The 18510-nt window shown below is 41.4% G+C and overlaps 1 protein-coding gene across 1 annotated transcript in view; it reads right to left on the reverse strand.

Annotated features, from left to right (window-relative positions):
- The window catches only part of ULK4 (unc-51 like kinase 4), a gene marked incomplete in the record, with an annotated part of 1752451 nt that overhangs the window by 897623 nt on the left and 836318 nt on the right, over positions 1-18510 (reverse strand). Inside the window, 1 exon segment of the mRNA XM_030209369.1 lies at positions 6286-6468. Coding sequence (XP_030065229.1) covers positions 6286-6468 — 183 coding nt within the window.

Here is an 18510-nt window from a genome sequence, read left to right on the forward strand (position 1 = left end):
CTATCACCCGTGGTCTAGTTTGGTTTTCTCTGGGGCGCCCCACTCGGTGTGCCCGTTCTATAATTAATGGTCCCATAGAGTCTGACAAGGCCAGCTCTTTTGCCAACCACGTGGAGAGCCATTCCGACAAATTTTTATCTGGTATATTCTCAGAGAGGCCTACAATCCGTAGATTGTTCCTTCGTGAGCGATTCTCAAGGTCCTCAAGTTTTTCCATGTGCTCATGGAGTTGTTGCTTAACGTCACGGAGGTCTGTGCTATAGCCTTGGGAGTCGTCTTCGAGGGCCGAGACCCGAGTTTCAAGATCTTCCGTGCGGGTCTCTAGTCCCTCTAATTTTGTATGAATTGTGTCCAACTTTTGCTCCATCGCGTCCCACTTCGGCTGCCAGGCCCTCGCAACTGCCAACGTGATTTGTTCTAATTGAGAGCTTGTGAAAATTTGGTCTGCCTGTTCCGGGGCCGCCGCCATCTTGGAATCGGGGGTGAGCGTTTTGGTCTTTTCTTTCTCTTTTTTCCCCGTGCGTAATGCCATTCCAGCTGGGGATTTAGTAACAAATCTGTCCATACGAGATTTAAGACCACCCAATCGAAGTTTCAGTCATTTGCGGCGCTGGTTTTTAGTAAATGGGGCGGGAGCTCTCGAGCCGAGGCGAAACACGACCGCTCAGCTCATCGCACCACGTGATCTCTTCATTTTTTTTTTTAGAACACATCTATCTGCACAGGGGTCTGGGGATATGTAGTTTAAGGGTTTATATTTATTTATTTGTTACATTTGTATCCCACATTTTCCCACCTATTTGCAGGCTCAATGTGGCTTACATAGTGCTGTAAAGGCGTTCGCCAATTCCGGTATGAACAAATACAGTAATGTTTTGGTAGAATAAGGTTCGTGTGTACAGACACATTAGGGAATCGTAGAAAGGAAGAGTTATTATATGTCCATTACGAGCTTTGGCTTCATTGTGTTGCAGGGTACAGGCGTTTAAGCTGGGTCCATAGGGTATGCCATTTTGAACAGGTTCGTTTTTAATGATTTCTGGAAGTTTAGGTGATCATAAGTTGTTTTCACGGCTTTTGGTAATGCACTCCATAGTTGTGTGCTTATGTAGGAAAAACTGGATGCATAGGTTGATTTGTATTTGAGTCCTTTGCAGCTTGGGTAGTGGAGATTTAGGTATGTTCGTCTATGAGGTCTGTCATGTATCCCGGGGCTTCGCCGTAGATAATTTTATGAACCAGGGTGCAAATTTTGAAAGCAATACGTTCTTTGATTGGGAGCCAGTGCAGTTTTTCTCGGGTTTGGCGCTTTCGAATCTCGTTTTTCCAAATATAAGCCTGGCTGCCGTGTTTTGAGCGGTCTGAAGTTTCTTTATAATTTATTCTTTGCATCCCGCATAAATTCCGTTGCAGTAGTCTACATGGCTTAGTACCATTGATTACATAAGTAATGCCATACTGGGAAAAGACCAAGGGTCCATTGAGCCCAGCATCCTGTCCACAGCAGCAGCCAATCCAGGTCAAGGGCACCTGGCAAGCTTCCCAAACGTACAAACATTTTATACAAGTTATTCCCGAAATTGTGGATTTTTCCCAAGTCTATTTAGTAGCGGTCTATGGACTTGTCCTTTAAGAAACAGTCCAACCCCTTTTTAAACTCTGCCAAGCTAACCGCCTTCACTACGTTCTCCGGCAACAAATTCCAGAGTTTAATTACGTGTTGGGTGAAGAAAAATTTTCTCCGATTTGTTTTAAATTTACTACACTGTAGTTTCATCGCATGCCCCTAGTCCTAGTATTTTTGGAAAGCGTGAACAGACGCTTCACATCCACCTGTTCCACTCCACTCATTATTTTATATACCTTTATCATGTCTCCTCTCAGCCGTCTCTTCTCCAAGCTGAAAAGCCCTAGCCTCCTTAGTCTTTCTTCATAGGAAAGTCGTCCCATCCCCGCTATCATTTTTGTCGCCCTTCGCTGCATTGTATCAAGTTGCTAAATGTTTCCCTCGGGAAAGAATGGTTTCATGCGTTTGAGTTTCCACATTGAGTGGAACATTTTCTTTGTTGTAGATTTCACTTGGTTCTCTAGTGTGAGGTTACGGTCGATTGTAACACCTAGAATTTTCAGGTTGGGGTGTTTATATTTGTGGGTTTGTTCGTATTGTATTGGGATGAGAGGATGAGACAGTGTGTTTTTTCTGTGTTGAGTTTTAGTTGAAATGCGTGTACCCATGAGTCCATGATATTCAAACTGAGCTTGATTTTGTTGGTGATTTCTGTCAGATCACGTTTGTAAGGAATGTATATTGTGACATCGTCTGCATAGATGAAAAGGTTAAGGCCTTGGTTGGATAAGGATTTGGCTAGTGGGGTCATCATTAGGTTGAAAAGGATCGGTGATAGTGGTGATCCTAAAGGTACTCCGCATTCTGCTTTCCACGGTGGTGATATGTTTGAGCTTGATTTCACTTGATATGTTCTAGTGGTTAGGAAATGTCATGTTTGTGACTTTTTCCTTGGTTTGTGATCCTCTCGCCCTCTGGTGGCCAGAACCGGTGGCTGCCATAGACTGTCTTGCTGTCCCTACCCGTTCCAGACTTTAGCCCAGTCCAGTCCAGAATTTCCGGGCTGCCAGACTTGCTTCTCTTGTTTGTGCCTGAACAGCACCCGTAGCTGCCTTGTGATTCCTGCAGCTCAACTTCAGCAGCTGATGGGCTTTATTAATCACCTGAAAACTTCTGTGTTTGCCTTTGCATCATCTAAGGTCCCTGGTTTGTTGGTGCTTTGTTGTACTTCTGCCTACTCTGGTTTCTTGTATAGTTCCTTGTCTGATTCTAGTTAGTCTGTGTGTTGTTTAGCTTAGGGATATTGCTTGCTTCCTAGTCTTGTTTCTTGTTTGTATTTCAGTGTCTAGTTTTTGGTTGTCTGTGTCTCTTGCTAGGGGCTGCCTGGCAGCTTTCAGTTCTGATTCTTTTCTGTCTGTGTTTCTTGCTAGTGGCTTCCTGGCTGCTTTCAGTCCTGTCTCTTGTCTGTCAGTATTTGTACCCTGTTCAGTGGCTGCTTGGCAGCTTTCAGTTCCTGTCCTTTAGCTTGTCCATTTTCCTGCCTTGTGTAGTACTGTCTGTCTGTGAGTCCTAGCCCAGTTTCCTGCCTTGCTGCCCATGCATATTTCTTTCCCCTCTGACCCTCAGTCCCTGTTCAGCCTAGTTGGTATCTAATGCCTGCCCTGTCCGGTAAGTCCTGCCGGCCGCCTGCATCCAGGGGCTCAACTCCTGGAGAAGGGCGGTCAAGTGCAGGTGAAGGCTAGCTGTTTCTGTCAGTGTTCTGCCTTGTCTCTGATTTGGAGGTGGTTTTGCCTGCCACTGTTGCTCTTCAGCAGTGGCCCAAGGGCTCATGAACCTAGTATCTGATTGAAAACGTGACAGGAAACCCTTGATCCAACTAAGTATGTGTTCGCCAATCCCGAAGTAATCTAGGAGTCTTAGTAGTATTTTATGGTTTACCATGTCGAACGCACTGGACATGTCGAATTGGAGGAGAAGTATGCTTTTGCCTGTTGCTATTTCTTGCTTGAATTTGGCTAGGAGGGTAATTAGTACTGTTTCAGTGCTATGGAGGGGGCGAAATATTGATTGTGATTCATGTAATATTGAGAATTTGTTTATATAATCATTAAGTTGTTTGGTTACCATGCTTTCCATCGGTTTGACCACCAGTGGGATTGATGCTACTGGGCGGTAGTTAGTGATTTCGTTTGATTTTTTTCTTGGGATCTTTTGGTATTGGGGTGAGTAGGATGTTGCCATTTTCCTTAGGGAAGAGACCTTGTTGAAGCATGTAGTTTAAGTGGGATGTAAGGTCTGCTATGAAGCGGTGGGGGCGGATTTTTTTTAGGTAGCTGGGGCAGGTATCCAATTTACAGTGAGAGTTGGAGAACCTATTAATCGCCTGGGTGACTGTTTCCGCTGTGAGGAGAGCGAAGTTTGACCAGGTTCAGTCCGCTGGGTATTCACCAGGGGTTGGGTCCAAGCCAGTGATGAAATTTTCGATATCGGTATTGTCCTGAGGTAGCATGTAACTTAGGTTTGCAATTTTTTCATTGAAGTATTTAGCAAGGTTGTCTGCAGATGGGATGTCTGTATTGGTTGTGGTGACCAAGGTGATGTCTAGTAGTTTGTTCACGAGTTGGTATAATTTCTTCGTGTCTTTGTAATCTGGCCCTATTTTAGTTTTATAGTATGACCTTTTGGTCTGTCTTATTGCGTATTTGTATTTTCTTTGTATTAGTTTCCATGCGTTGAGCGTGTGTTCGTCTTTTATTTTTTTCCAAGCTCGTTCGAGTTTCCTGGATTGTGTTTTTATTTTTTTCAGTTCTTCGTTGAACCACGGTATTGAGTTATACCTACGTGAGGGTTTTGTTCGTAAGGGTGCTATTTCGTCCAGTATGATTCTGCATCTTTTATCCTGGGATGCGCTGGGCGAGGTGCTGGGCGCCGCCATTTTGCAGCGGCGTCAACCCAAGGAAGAGGAGGGAGGCAGGCTACCTCCCTCCTCCAACTAAGGTAGGGGGGCCGGTGTCTGTTACGCTGGACCACCAGGGATCGTCAGACAACGCTGGGACCTCCAGCCCCCCCCCCCCCGTCGCTCGCTGGGTGGGAGGGTGGGAGGGGGTTTGGCTGGCGGCCACTAGACCACCAGGGACCATTTTCTGGGGGTTTTGGGGGGCTGGAGACCGGGTGGGTCCCCATCTCCAGCCATCCCTGAACCTGAGGGGGTGGGATCGTCGGGGGGGACCGGAGGTCCGCCGGACCTCCAGCCCCCGTTGCTCAGGGCAGGGGTAGTCAGGGCCTGGTGGTCCCATGGACCTCCAGCTCCTGTGTTTGACAGGTTTGGGCTTTTGACAGCCCAGACCTGTCAAACAAGTGCGGGAGGATTGTGCTGAGCGCATGCTCAGGCACAATTCGCCCGCACTTCTACCTCATGATCAGAGATAATTGCGCTGCTTAAATTTGCATGCATTATCTCTGATCATCGATGCGGTAAAGCCCCGCGCTGTTCCAGCGCTATTTTAGAGCGCTGTTTGAAACAGCGCGGGGCTTTTGATCATCTGCCTGTATGGTATATATTTCCTGTGGTTTCTATTAAGATCGTGTTGCCCCAATCTGCTCTCCTCACAAGCCTGCCTTCTCCGGTTGATCAAATGGAATGCAAAAGGCTCCTTCTCAGGCACGCCCGTCCTGCTGAAGGTGTCTTCAGTTCACTAGCAATTATTCAGTTTTTACTTTGGTTTTTACTGTCAGGCCTTTCAAGCCTTGTCAGTTGTAAAGTCATTCTCAGTTCCCTGTTCTTTCACAAGATATGCTAGAAATGCTTGTCCTTAGTAACAACTTCCAGCATCTGGACATTAATTACAAAACAGACATAAACTATTTGTTCAGCAAGAATGCATTTGTTCAATTTTCTATCCTATTCTCCATTCTAACATTTAACTCTTAATACGCTTTTCTGGATTGGGTGGCATCATTCTCATAGATTTCCTTAGATTACTCCTGAGTCTGTCCCCTTTGAACTTCACCCTATGCCCCTGATTCTAGAGTTTCCTTTCAACTGAAAGAGCCTCACCTCCTGTGCATTTATGCCATGGAGATATTTAAAAGTGTCCAATATATCCCCTCTCTCCCACCTTTCTTCTAAAGCACACATATTAAGAGCTTTAAATTTGTCCCCATACTCTTTATGACTACTGACCATTTTAGTAGCTGACCTCCGAACCAACTCCAGACACTTGCCTGTAAAAAAGCTGTGAATCAAGAACTACCCCAAGGATCCTGACATTGTTACTTAGGGAAATATACTTTCCACATAGCTCAAGCAACACAATCAAAGGAAAACCCCGACAGCTAATCCATAAGGACTATGATGTCTTGAGGATTCATCTTTAATCTGTAATGCTGTAATCAGAAACCAAAATCTAATGCATAATAATCTATAGTTATACATTTTAGGGATTTTTATTGATCTGATAAAAGTAACACAATACCCAAAAAATCCAGTTATTCCTGAACATATTAATTTATTGCATATAAAAAAATAATATGGTTCTTGATTTCTCACTAACCCCATACAACAGATAATAAAATTTCCAACAGAACATTTCTATTTTCTTATTGCATAACAAAATGTAGAACAACTTTTTTCCTATTTGCAAAGCACCATATTTGCTACATGATATTTGCAGTTTTGGAGGTCAAATATTTAATATTAAAAAAAAATCAAACCCAACCTTTTCTTGAGTCAGTCTCTGAAGATGAATTCCTGATGATAGCATAACATTGAACATGGTCACTATATACTGCTGTACTTTACAAATTCCAGCTGTCAATGAATTTATCACGGCTGTGAGACCCACTTTTTCAATAACACTTTGAAAAGCACTGGGAGAGTGGCGTGTAATCCTACAAAGAGCCTAAAAAAGGAAGGAAAGATTCATATTAAAGATAGAAATATTGTTATAAAACCTAAGCCAATATGGAACCAAAATTCCTAGAATAAAATAGGAGTCCTACAAACAGTGGTGTGCTGGAGTCGGCTCGCAAGAGCCGGTTGTTACATTTTGTACCGACTTGCGAGCCGGTGGTTTCCCACTGCGAGCCGGAGTTCCTCCCTCCCGCCCGCCCGATCCGGTCCCTCACCTGACTCTTTTAATTCTTCGGCGGGGCAGGCAGTCTCCCTGACTCTCCCCTGCCGGTTTGTGCTTTAAAAATGGCTGCCGAGACTTCCAGAGGCGGCCTCGCGAGAGTCTCGGCGGCCATTTTGAAGCGCGAACCGGCAGGGGAGAGTCAGCGCTGGTAGCGGGCAGGCAAGACTGCCTGCCCCGCCGAAGAATTAGAAGAGTCAGGTCGGTGAGGGACGGATCCGGAGGGAGGGAGGGAGGAGAAGTTGCCAGTGAACGACGCGGGAGGGGTGGCAGGGGAGAGAAGGGAGTCCCTGGGCATGGGTGGATGGAGGGCAGGGGAAAGAAGGGTCACTGCTGGGCATGGGTGGATGGAGGGCAGGGGAGAGGAGGGTGACTGCTGGGCATGTGTGGATGGAGGGCAGGGGAGATTAGGGTCACTGCTGGACATGGGTGGATGAAGGGCAGGGGAGAGAAGGGTCACTGCTGGGCATGTGTGGATGGAGGGCAGGGGAGATTAGGGTCACTGCTGGACATGGGTGGATGGAGGGCAAGGGAGACTAGGGTCACTGCTGGGCATGGGTGGATGGAGGGCAGGGGAGAGGAGGGTCACTGCTGGGCATGTGTGGATGGAGGGCAGGGGAGATTAGGGTCACTGCTGGACATGGGTGGATGGAGGGCAGGGGAGAGGAGGGTCACTGCTGGGCATGGGTGGATGGAGGGCAGGGGAGATTAGGGTCACTGTTGGACATGGGTGGATGGAGGGCAGGGGAGAGGAGGGTCACTGCTGGGCATGTGTGGATGGAGGGCAGGGGAGATTAGGGTCACTGCTGGACATGGGTGGATGGAGGACAGAGGAAAGAAGGGTCACTGCTGGACATGGGTGCATGCAGGGCAGGGGAGAGGAGGGGAGAGAGAAGAAATGCTGGACATGGATGGAGGGGAGAAAAAATTGAGGAAGGAGATGAGATGAGGGAAAAGGAAGAGAGGAGAAAAACTGCACATGGATGAAGAAAATAGGCAGAAGCTGAGGACCCGAAATGAAGAAGAAAGAAATAAATGGAAAGGAAGCCCTGGAAACGGAGTTAAGAGGACAGATAGCAGCAGAATCGGATACTGGGCCAGCATGATCAGAAAAACAGTCACCAGACAACAAAGGTAGAAAAAAAATCATTTTATTTTCATTATAGTGTTTGGAATATGTTCACTTTGAGAATCAGGTGCTCAACATTAAAAGTTTATATTTATTTACTTATTAATGGCATTTTATCCCACATTAAACATGAATTAGATTGGAACCTGGGATCATTTAATTTATTTTCCTAGATAATGCATTGCCACCCCCCCCCCCCCAGGCTCTCTCCCCGGCTATAGTCAGCTCTGCAATTTGGGGGGGGGGGGCACAGAGGGGGACGGGGGGCGGAGAGGGGGACCGGGGAGAGAGCCTGTTGTTAAACATTTACCAGCACACCACTGCCTACAAATATTTATTTTAGGCACCTATTTGCTGAAGTACGGTAACATTTTTTAGTTATCACACAGTAATTGACAAATTTGATGTGTTGGTAACAGTTGGGGAGATTCTCAGCATTTTTTCAAGAAGGTTCCAAACAGTTAGCTCTCTGAAAAGGTTGCTACCACACATTAACTGCAAGGCAGACAACTTGTGAAGCAGTCAGCTGTATCTCTTGTGGTGGCATTAACTCCTCCGTTTTATATGCCATGTTAACTTGTTCACATATGGTAATGACCTCAGTGTTAACTGGAGGGCACATTACTGACCTGTTTCATGCCCCAAAATGATGTTTTCCATATAAGGTGTTCAGCATGGGAATTAGCAAATGTTAACTGTTGATAAATGGTAATTTCCACATTAAACAGCTAGCACAATCTAGTAAATAGGCATCTTGGTTACCTTTAAGCAAATAAGGGTGAATTAATTTAACTCTATTTTCAATTGTAGCCATGATCCTAATGTGACCGATGAATTGTAAAGATGAAATAAACAAACTTGTTTTTACCAAATGTCACTGTAAAAATGCATGGTTGCACATGTAAAGGACCTTATAATTTTCAAGAAAGGATTTAGTCAGTGAGATTAAGTATTAATGTTTTCAAGTGGGTTATATCAATGCCAGATCTGCAGTCAATAAAGTAACAACAATCACTTGAACTGGATCACCTCAGAAAATTTGGATTTAATTTTTATCAATGAAACATGGTTTAGCAGTCAAAAAGATCTAGTAATCCTCGACTTATGTCTCTCTGACTACAAAATCATTCACTGGACTAGAAAGGATAAAAGAGGACGTGGCATAGCATTAATCTATCGCTCCCATTTCTCAATTGAAACCACTGCGGAATCCATCTCGTCACAACTTGAAATTGATTTGATTAGGATTCATAACAAAGCATTATTTGACCATCTGAACTGTGTCTTGTTCTATAGACCGCCCGGGAATTGGAACGAATGTCATACTATCTTTACAGACTTTATATCAAACACCTGTGTATCCAATTCCAACATACTTATACTAGGTGACATTGAAGATTCAAAATCTTCCTGGGCAAGAGAATGTAAGGATTTTCTCCACTCGTGGGATCTTTCATGCTCCAATTGGAAACCTACTCACATTAAAGGGCATACACTAGACCTATGTTCATACAAACTGGCCACAGACCAGAATTTATGGATAACAAGCATTAATTGGTCAGAAATCCCTTGGTCCGACCATTATAAACTTAGTTTATCCATACTCTGGTGGAGAAAAGGATCACTCAAAACTCAAGAACCAACAACTTTCAGCTCAAGAGGCCAAATAGATCCAAAGAAGTTTTGGATACAGATTTATGACAACGAATGGTCAGCCCGTACGGACTCTATTCATTACCTTTCAGATTGGAACGCAAGATGTAATAACGTACTAGACGTTTTAGCACCCATTAGAACTAGAACATCAAAAAGATTAAACTCAACACCCTGGTATATTGATGAACTAAAAACACTAAAGACACAAACCAGGAAATTGGAACGTAGCTGGAAAAAATAAAACAGCAAAAACAAATTTAAAGAATGGAAACAAGCTCAAAGAAAATATAAATACGCAATCAGAATGGCCAGAAGGTCCTTTTACAAATCTAAAATAGGTAATGATTACACAGACATGAAGAAATTATTCCAAGTTGTCAACAAATTACTTGATACCAACCCAATCACTACAACCAGTGCAGACATTCCCATCTGCTAATAATCTTGCTAAATACTTCAATGAAAAAATATTAAAATTACACAATTCACTCCCCCAACGGAACTCCGACACTGAACATTTCTTTAATGTCCTTGAACCCAATTTGGGTGCCTATCCGGCTGATCGTAACTGGACAAACTTTGATCCTCTCACCATTGAAACAGTCACCCAGGCAGTCTTAAGATTCTCCAATTCTTATTGCAAATTGGACATTTGTCCCAACTATTTACTCAAATTTGCCCCTTATTGATACTTAATGGATTTAACAGCCCATCTAAATTTCATGCTTCAACAAGGTTTCTTCCCTGAGAATCATGGTAACATTCTTCTCACCCCAATACCAAAAGGCACCAAGAAAAAGTCTGATGATATTACCAATTACTGCCCAGTTGCCTCTATCACACTGGTGGTTAAATTAATGGAGAGCGTGGTGACTAAACAACCCTTGAATTACCTAGCCAAGTTTTCTATACTACACGACTCGCAATCAGGATTCCGCTCCCTATACAGTACTGAAACTGTTTTAGTTACTCTTCTGGCCAAAGTTATGCAAGAAATAGCCGCAGAAAAAAGTATACTTTTCCTCCAATTTGACATGTCCAGTGCATTTGACATGGTTAACCATGATATTTTATTAAATCTCCTTGATTACTATGGGATTGGCGGAAATGTACTCAGATGGATTAAAGGTTTCTTATCCTCTAGATCATACCAAGTAAAATCGAATTCAAACATATCATCTTCCTGGAAAGCAGTGTGCGGAGTCCCTCAGGGTTCACCACTTTCACCAACACTCTTCAACATAATGATGATCCCACTGGCCAAATCCTTATCCAATTTAGGCCTTAATCCATTTATTTATGCTGATGACGTTACAATTTATATACCTTTCAGACACGATTTGACAGAAATCACCAATACAATTAAGACTGGTTTGAACACAATGGATGCTTGGGCAAATACATTCCAACTGAAACTAAATTCCGAAAAGACTCACTTGTCTTATACTTTCATCTCAACACAATAAGTATAAACCTTCAACCTTAAACATCCCAAACCACTCTCTCCCAATCTCGGATAGCTTAAAACTGCTTGGCGTCATAATTGACCGCAATCTGACACTAGAAAGTCAAGTAAATTCAACTACAAAGAAAATGTTCAACTCAATGTGGAAACTTAAACGTATAAAACATTTCTTCCCACGAAATGTATTTCCCAAACTAATAAAATCAATGGTACTAAGCCAATTAGATTACTGCAATGGAATCTATGCAGGTTGTAAAGAACAACTAACAAAGAAACTTCAGACCGCAAAAAATACAGCAGCCAGATTGATATTCGGAAAACCAAAATTTGAAAGTGCCAAACCCCTCCGCGAAAAACTGCATTGGCTTCCCACCAAAGAATGAATTGCCTTCAAGGTTTGCACTCTTGTACACAGGATTATTTACGGTGAAGTTCCTGAATACATGTTGGACCTCATAAAACTTCCACCCAGAAACAGTACCAGCTTATCCCGAACTTATTTAAATCTGCATTATACAGATAGCAATGGACTTAGATACAAATCAACTTATGCATCCAGCTTTTCGTACATAAGTACACAAATGTGGAACGCTTTGCCCAAAACTGTGAGATCTATTCACAACCATCTTAACTTCAGGAAATTACTGAAAACCAACTTGTTTAAGAAGACCTACCCCCAAGACCCAAACTAATCCTCTACTTCCTGCAACACAGGAAAATATGGACTGTACTAGACTTCTATCACCATCCCCTCATTATCTCTTTGTTGCCTTATACTAATGTTCTTACATGCCTATGAATTTACTATGTATTTATATTATTGAACCGGAGCCTACCGCTACGGTATTGTGTAAGCCACATTGAGCCTGCAACTAAGTGGGAAAATGTGGGATATAAATGTGTTAAATAAATAAAATAAACAAAAAGATCCTAGGGGAGAAGCATATTTTAACTACTACTTCACACATTTTCTTTAGTGTTATTTTTTTTTTAGATACACAGCTATTGAACATGATACATAATTAAATATTGAGTGTATTTTCCATCTCCCTGTCTTCAAAATAAGTTTCTTATTCTACTGTATAACTTTCTATTGATTTAGACTGAAGACAGAAACACAATCGTTTACTGCACAAATTCCTCTGTTAATAGAATGAGAAAAGAGTTTTCAATCTCTACTAAAATAAACTTATGAGTGACATTCTCTATGTCTATAATTTTAGCTATAAGCTATAAAGTTTTACTTCAGATATACTGCATTACTTCCCATCCCCCATCTCTCTTTTCCAATCAGCCACATGAAGGAATTTCTGGCTGGTCACATGCTCTGATGGTGAAAATGTCGCTAAAGCAACTCAGATACCTGGTATATCCTGTTACAAAAGTGATTTACTGAGAAAAGGTATGGCAAGGACCATTTGCAAGCCTCCAGCACAAATGAAAGTCCCAATTACAAGTCTCCAGTCCATATGCAGCACCTATGATGGGTCCAGGGTAGAGGAGAGGTGGATGCTCACCACAGCCTATAAAATCACGCTGCAGACAAAGGAACTCTGAAATAGTCAGGATGGCAGGAGAGTTTCATGTCGTTGCCACAGTCTATTTCTAGGGGGGTACTCTTCCCCCTCCTTGATAGAAACTAATTCTCTATAGCTATGAATCTTTCTTTCATTCATTCTTTCTTTCTCAGCTTTCTCTCTGTTCTGTGACCTTTGTATGATGAACAAACTCTTCTTCCTTCTTTTTCTCTTCTTTATATAATTAGTCTATATTATATTACTTATAATTACCAGAGGCACTGATGTTAGATTTTGTAAGTTTTGTTATAACTTTACAACTGATGTCTGATGCTGTGCTGGTGACTGAGTAATTAAAAAGAATTTTAATTCTCTCTAATTCCTGTACAATGTTTTCTATAATATTTTATAAAATATCATAAGTTGTTTTAGCGAATAACAAACCAAAATGAGCACCTAGTACATCTAACACTATGAACAATTAAAATGTGCCCAATGATGGAAGGATGATATCAAAATAGCCTATCATAACTGTTGATCTCATTATAAGGATAATTTTGTGTAGAATTGGAACATATATAGTAAATGTATGATCCATCCAGTCTGCCCAGAGTCACAAAAGAGAGGGTAAAACAGCATACAAGCATACAACAGAAACAAAAAAAGCAACACTGGGTCTTCAGGAGAGAGATAAATGTCGTCCTTTAATGTGTAAATGACCCGACACGGGCCGTGTTTTGACACACAAATGCCTGCCTCAGGGGTCTGACATAAAAACACACAAATATAAAAACAAAAATATAATCATAAATACATACTACACATATATTTAAAAAAATCACCATCCATAAAATAGTATAGCAAACATCAACCATTTAAAAAGATAAACAATAAAAATCACAATCAAAATTTTTTTAAAAAGTACTACAGATTAATTACTAAACATTAAAAATTATATAATATATGTTTTAAAAATTAAAACAGAGTAAATGAGGACCAAAATACTGTACAAGAAGGTCACTGCAAGTCAACCCAAAGGGATCATAGTGAAACCAAATCATCAAATAACTGCCATAAAAATAATATATAAATAAAAAATGAGTGGAGGAGTGGCCTAGTGGTTAGGGTGGTGAACTTTGGTCCTGGGGAACTGAGGAACTGAGTTTGATTCCCACTTCAGGCACAGGCAGCTCCAAGTGACTCTGGGCAAGTCACTTAACCCTCCATTGCCCCATGTAAGCCGCATTGAGCCTGCCATGAGTAAAAAAGCGTGGGGTACAAATGTAACAAATAAAATATAGACATATTTATAGCTGCCATATAAGAAAAGTATTGTATTAAATTTCTTTAAGCAGAACACAGTGTCATAAATATCATGAAATATTATATTTAAAACAATTATATGTGAACAAATCTTAATATATATATCTTTATAAGAACGAAGGGGGAGGGGCTTACCAGAATGATCCTTCAAAATCTAGACAGATGAAGATATTCAAGCAATCCCAATGTATTACCTAATTTGAAGCACGGAAGGTGAATTTTAATATTATTTAAAAAACATTTTTATAGAAACAACACATTTTGTGAATCTCACTATTATTTAAAAATATAAAAACAAAACCTTTTGTGCCCCAGTGTAAACAATAATTGATTTTGCACCACACCTCTGCCTATTAAAGATTACATGAATGTCTCTGTCTGTCATAGAAAAATGCTATGGCTCCCTCAATCTATGATACTGCCCTATCCAGTCTGCCCAACAAGTTAAACTCGTTTTATGTAGTATGCGATCCTTTATATGTATACCCGAGTTTGATTTGTCTTTGCCATTCTCAGGGCACGGACCGTAGAAGTCTGCCCAGCACTGGTACTGCTTCCCAATTACTGGTGTTGCCACCCAATCTCCGCTAAGATTCCATGGATCCATTCCTTCTAAACAGGATTCCTTTGTGTTTATCCCACACGTTTGAATTCCATTACCATTTTCATCTCCACCACCTCCCACAGGAGGGCATTCTATGTATCCATCACCCTTAACGTGAAAAAATACTTCCTGACATTACGTCCTCTAGTTCTTCCACCTTCCCGTCTCTGGAAAAGGTTTGTTTGCGGATTAATACCTTTCAAATATTTGAATGTCTGTATCATGTCACCTCTATTTCTCCTTTTTTTCAAGGTATACTTGCTCAGGTCAGCAAGTCTCTCATTGTACGATATGCAATGCAAATCCTATACCATTTTTGTAGCTTTTCTTTGCACCGCTTTCAATCTTTTTACATCTTTAGCAAGATATGGCCTGCAAAACTGAACACAATATTCCAAGTGGTGCCTCACCAACGACTTGTAGAAAGGCATCAACTTTCTGCTGATTATACCCCTCTCTATGCAGCCTACTCTCCTTCTGGCCACGACCGTCGCCTTGTCGGATTGTTTCTTCACCTTCAGATCCTCGGGCACCAACACCCCAAGGCCTCTCTCCTGAGACGAGCTTACTAATCTCTCCCCACCTATCCAGTATCTCTCTTTTGGGTTATGCACCCCAAGTACATCACTCTGCACTTCTTGGCATTAAATTTTAACTTTTAAAAAAAATAATTTAGCTCAGTATTCGTTTATCAAATCCTGTTAATTCAAATTAATTTAGATTGAATGATATGTGCACTTTTTCCAATTTATCCAGTGTGCAATGATCTGCTTTAAGGGATCTTATGTGGGACTCCTCCCTTGTCATAAGATGAGCAGACAAGGGAGGAGCTATAGTAATTCAAGATAAAGCACAGTATTTGAAAGAAGCTTATGCTCAACTGTCTCAAACTAGTTATTATTTTCATCTAGCAGATGACCCTACACCGAACACACAAGCAAAGTGGCAACATTACTGACTGAAGCAAATAGAGCAGGTACACTGTCAAATAAAGAATATAAATACCTATATCAACCCAACCCAAGAATTTATTTATTTATTTATTTGTTGCATTTGTAGACCACATTTTCCCACCTATTTGCAGCTCAATATGGCTTACATTATGCCATTGTGGAGATCGCCATTTCCGGGATGAGAAATACAGAGTGGTGTTGTATTAAAGTTCATATCTAATAAAGTATACAGTAAGTTAGACAGTCAAATATAAAAGTTCATTTCGGCAAGAGAAATGAAGTGGTAGTGTGTTAGGGTTCATGTGTAACAGAGTATATGAAGAAGTCAAGTGTAAAGAGTTTGGTTTGTCTAGTTTTGGTAAAGGATTCGTTGTCTAATATTTAGGATGGATCATTGTGGTATGCCTTTTTGAACAGGTTGGTTTTCAGTAATTTTCGGAAAATTGTTAGGTCGTGCATTGTTTTTATGGCATTTGGTAATGCGTTCCATAGTTACGTGCTTATGTAGGAAAAGCTGGATGCATATGTTGATTTATATTTAATTCCTTTGCAACTGGGGTAGTGGAGATTTAAAAATGTGCATACTGTCCTTTTTGCGTTCCTGGCTGGTAAGTCTATAAGGTCTGACATATAGGCCGGGGCCTCTCTTTGAATGATTTTATGGACCAGTGTGCAACTTTTAAATGCTATTCGTTCTTTTAGTGGGGTTTGTGCTTTCATATTTCGTTTTTCCAAATATGAGTCTGGCTGCTGTGTTTTGGGCAGTTTGGAGTTTCTTAATGATTTGGTCTTTGCATCCGGCATAGATGGCATTGCAATAATCAAGGTGGCTTAGCACCATTGATTGTACTAGGTTGTGGAATATTTCCCTTGGGAAGAAAGGTTTTACTCTTTTGAGTTTCCACATTGAGTGGAACATTTTCCTTGTTGTATTTTTCACATGGCTTTCTAGTGTGAGATTCCGATCAATTGTGACTCCGAGAATTTTCAGGCTGTCCAAAACAGGAAGGATGTAGTCTGGGATGTTTATGGTGGTAGGTTTATACGTGTTATATTGTGATGAGAGGATGAGACGTGTTTTTTCTGCATTGAGATTTAGTTGGAATGCATCCACCTATGAATTCATTGTGTTTGATTTCATTTGTGATTTATGTTAGATCATGTTTGAACGGGATGTAGATCATGACATCGTCTGCGTAGATGTAAGGATTAAGGCCTTGGTTGGATAGTGATTTGGCTAGGGGTGTCATCATTAAGTTAAAAAGGGTTGGTGAGAGCGGTGATCCTTGAGGTACTCCGCAGTCAGGTTTCCATGGTGATGATGTATTCGAGTTTGATATCTCTTGGTATGTTCTTGCAGTAAGAAAGACATTGATCCACCTGAGTACACTTTCTCCAATCCGAAAGTATTCTGGGATGTTCAGTAGTATTTTGTGGCTAATCATGTCACACGCGCTGGACATGTCGAATTGTAGGAGAAGTAAACTATAACCAGTTGCAATTGTTTGTTTGAATTAGGTTAAGAGAGAGATTAGTACTGTTTCGGTGCTGTGGTTGGATCGAAATCCTGATTGTGATTCACGTAGTATAGAGAATTTGTTTAAGTAGTCGGTAAGTTGCTTGGTTACCATACTTTCTATTAGTTTGACTGTCAGTGGGATGGATGCTACCGGGCGGTAGTTGGTTATGTCATTTGCTTTTTTCTTTGAGTCTTTAGGTATTGGGGTGAGTAGTATATTTCCTTTGTCCTTAGGGAACAGTCCGTGTTGTAACATGTAGTTTAGGTGTGATGTGAGGTCTGTTATGAAGCGTTGAGGAGCGGATTTTATTAGGTTGTTGGGATATATGTCCAGTTTGCAGTGGGATTTGGCGAATCAGTTGATTGCTTGGGTGACGGTTTCGTCAGTCAGGAGATCAAAGTTTGTCCAGATTTGGTCTGCTGGGTATTCATCGGGGATTGGGTCCAGCTAGTCAATCAATTTTTTGTGATCGGTTGTATAAAGTGGTAACTTGAGTCATAATTTTATAATTTTCTCATTGAAGTATTTAGCAAGGTTGTCTGCTGATGCGGTCTGTGTTGGTTGTTGTAACCGGTGTAGTGTCTAGTAGTTTGTTCAAGAGTTGGAAGAGTTTATGCGTGTCTTTGTAGTCTGGCCCTATTTTGGTTTTGTAGTATGACCTTTTGGCTTGTTTTATTGTGTATTTGTATTTTATTTGCACTTGTTTCCATGCGTTAAGTGTAAGTTCATCTTTCATTTTTTCCCATGCTCATTCAAGTCTCCTAACTTGTGTTTTTAATTTTTTCAATTCTTCGTTAAACCATGGAATCGAGATGTGTCTTTGTGAGGTTCTTGTTTGTAATGGTGCAATTTTGTCTAATGTGCTCCTGCATCTGTTGTCCCAATTTAGGAGGTAGTTTTTGGAGTCTGTTTGTGCTATCCATTCGTTGTTGTGAATCTGTTGCCAGAATGTTACAGGGTCAATTTGGCCTCTTGTGGTGTAGGTTGTGCGTTCTTGCTTGTGGTATGAGCCTTTTTTCGCCATTGTAGGGTTAGGTTTAGTTTGTGGTGGTCTGACCATGGTATGTCTGTCCATTTTGTATCTGTTATTATTAGGTTTGCGTCTGAGGACGGTTTGTATGTGATGAGGTCAAGTGTGTGTCCTTTATCATGGGTTGCTTGTATATTAGGCCAGCTGAGATCCCATAGCTGGAGGAAGTCCTTGCATTCACATGTGTTGGTTGCGTTAGGGTCGTCTAGGTGTAGGTTTATGTCCCCTATTATAATTAGATTAGAATTAGATACAAAGGTATTCAATATAAAATCCATGAAATGTGTTTGGCATTCTTGCCAGTTACCTGGTGGTCTATAGAACAAGACAACGTTTAGGTAGTCAAGCAAGGTAGTGCGGTGGATTCTGAGGCGATTTCAAGTTATGGTGTTATAGACTCGGCTGTTGTTGTTATGGTGAAGTGGGATCTATAGATTAGTGATGACTCCTCCTCTTTTTCCTTTCCTTGTCCAGTGAGTGATTTTGTAGCCTGGGAGGAATAGATCTAAAATTAGGGTCCTTGGGGTCGTGGATCCAGGATTCGCTGATGAATAGTAGATCAAGGTTGTCTGCTGTGATCCATTCTGTTATTATGGTTGTTTTGTTGACTGCTG

Source organism: Microcaecilia unicolor, chromosome 1 (assembly GCF_901765095.1).
Source record: "Microcaecilia unicolor chromosome 1, aMicUni1.1, whole genome shotgun sequence".
NCBI classification, from domain to species: Eukaryota; Metazoa; Chordata; class Amphibia; order Gymnophiona; family Siphonopidae; genus Microcaecilia; species Microcaecilia unicolor.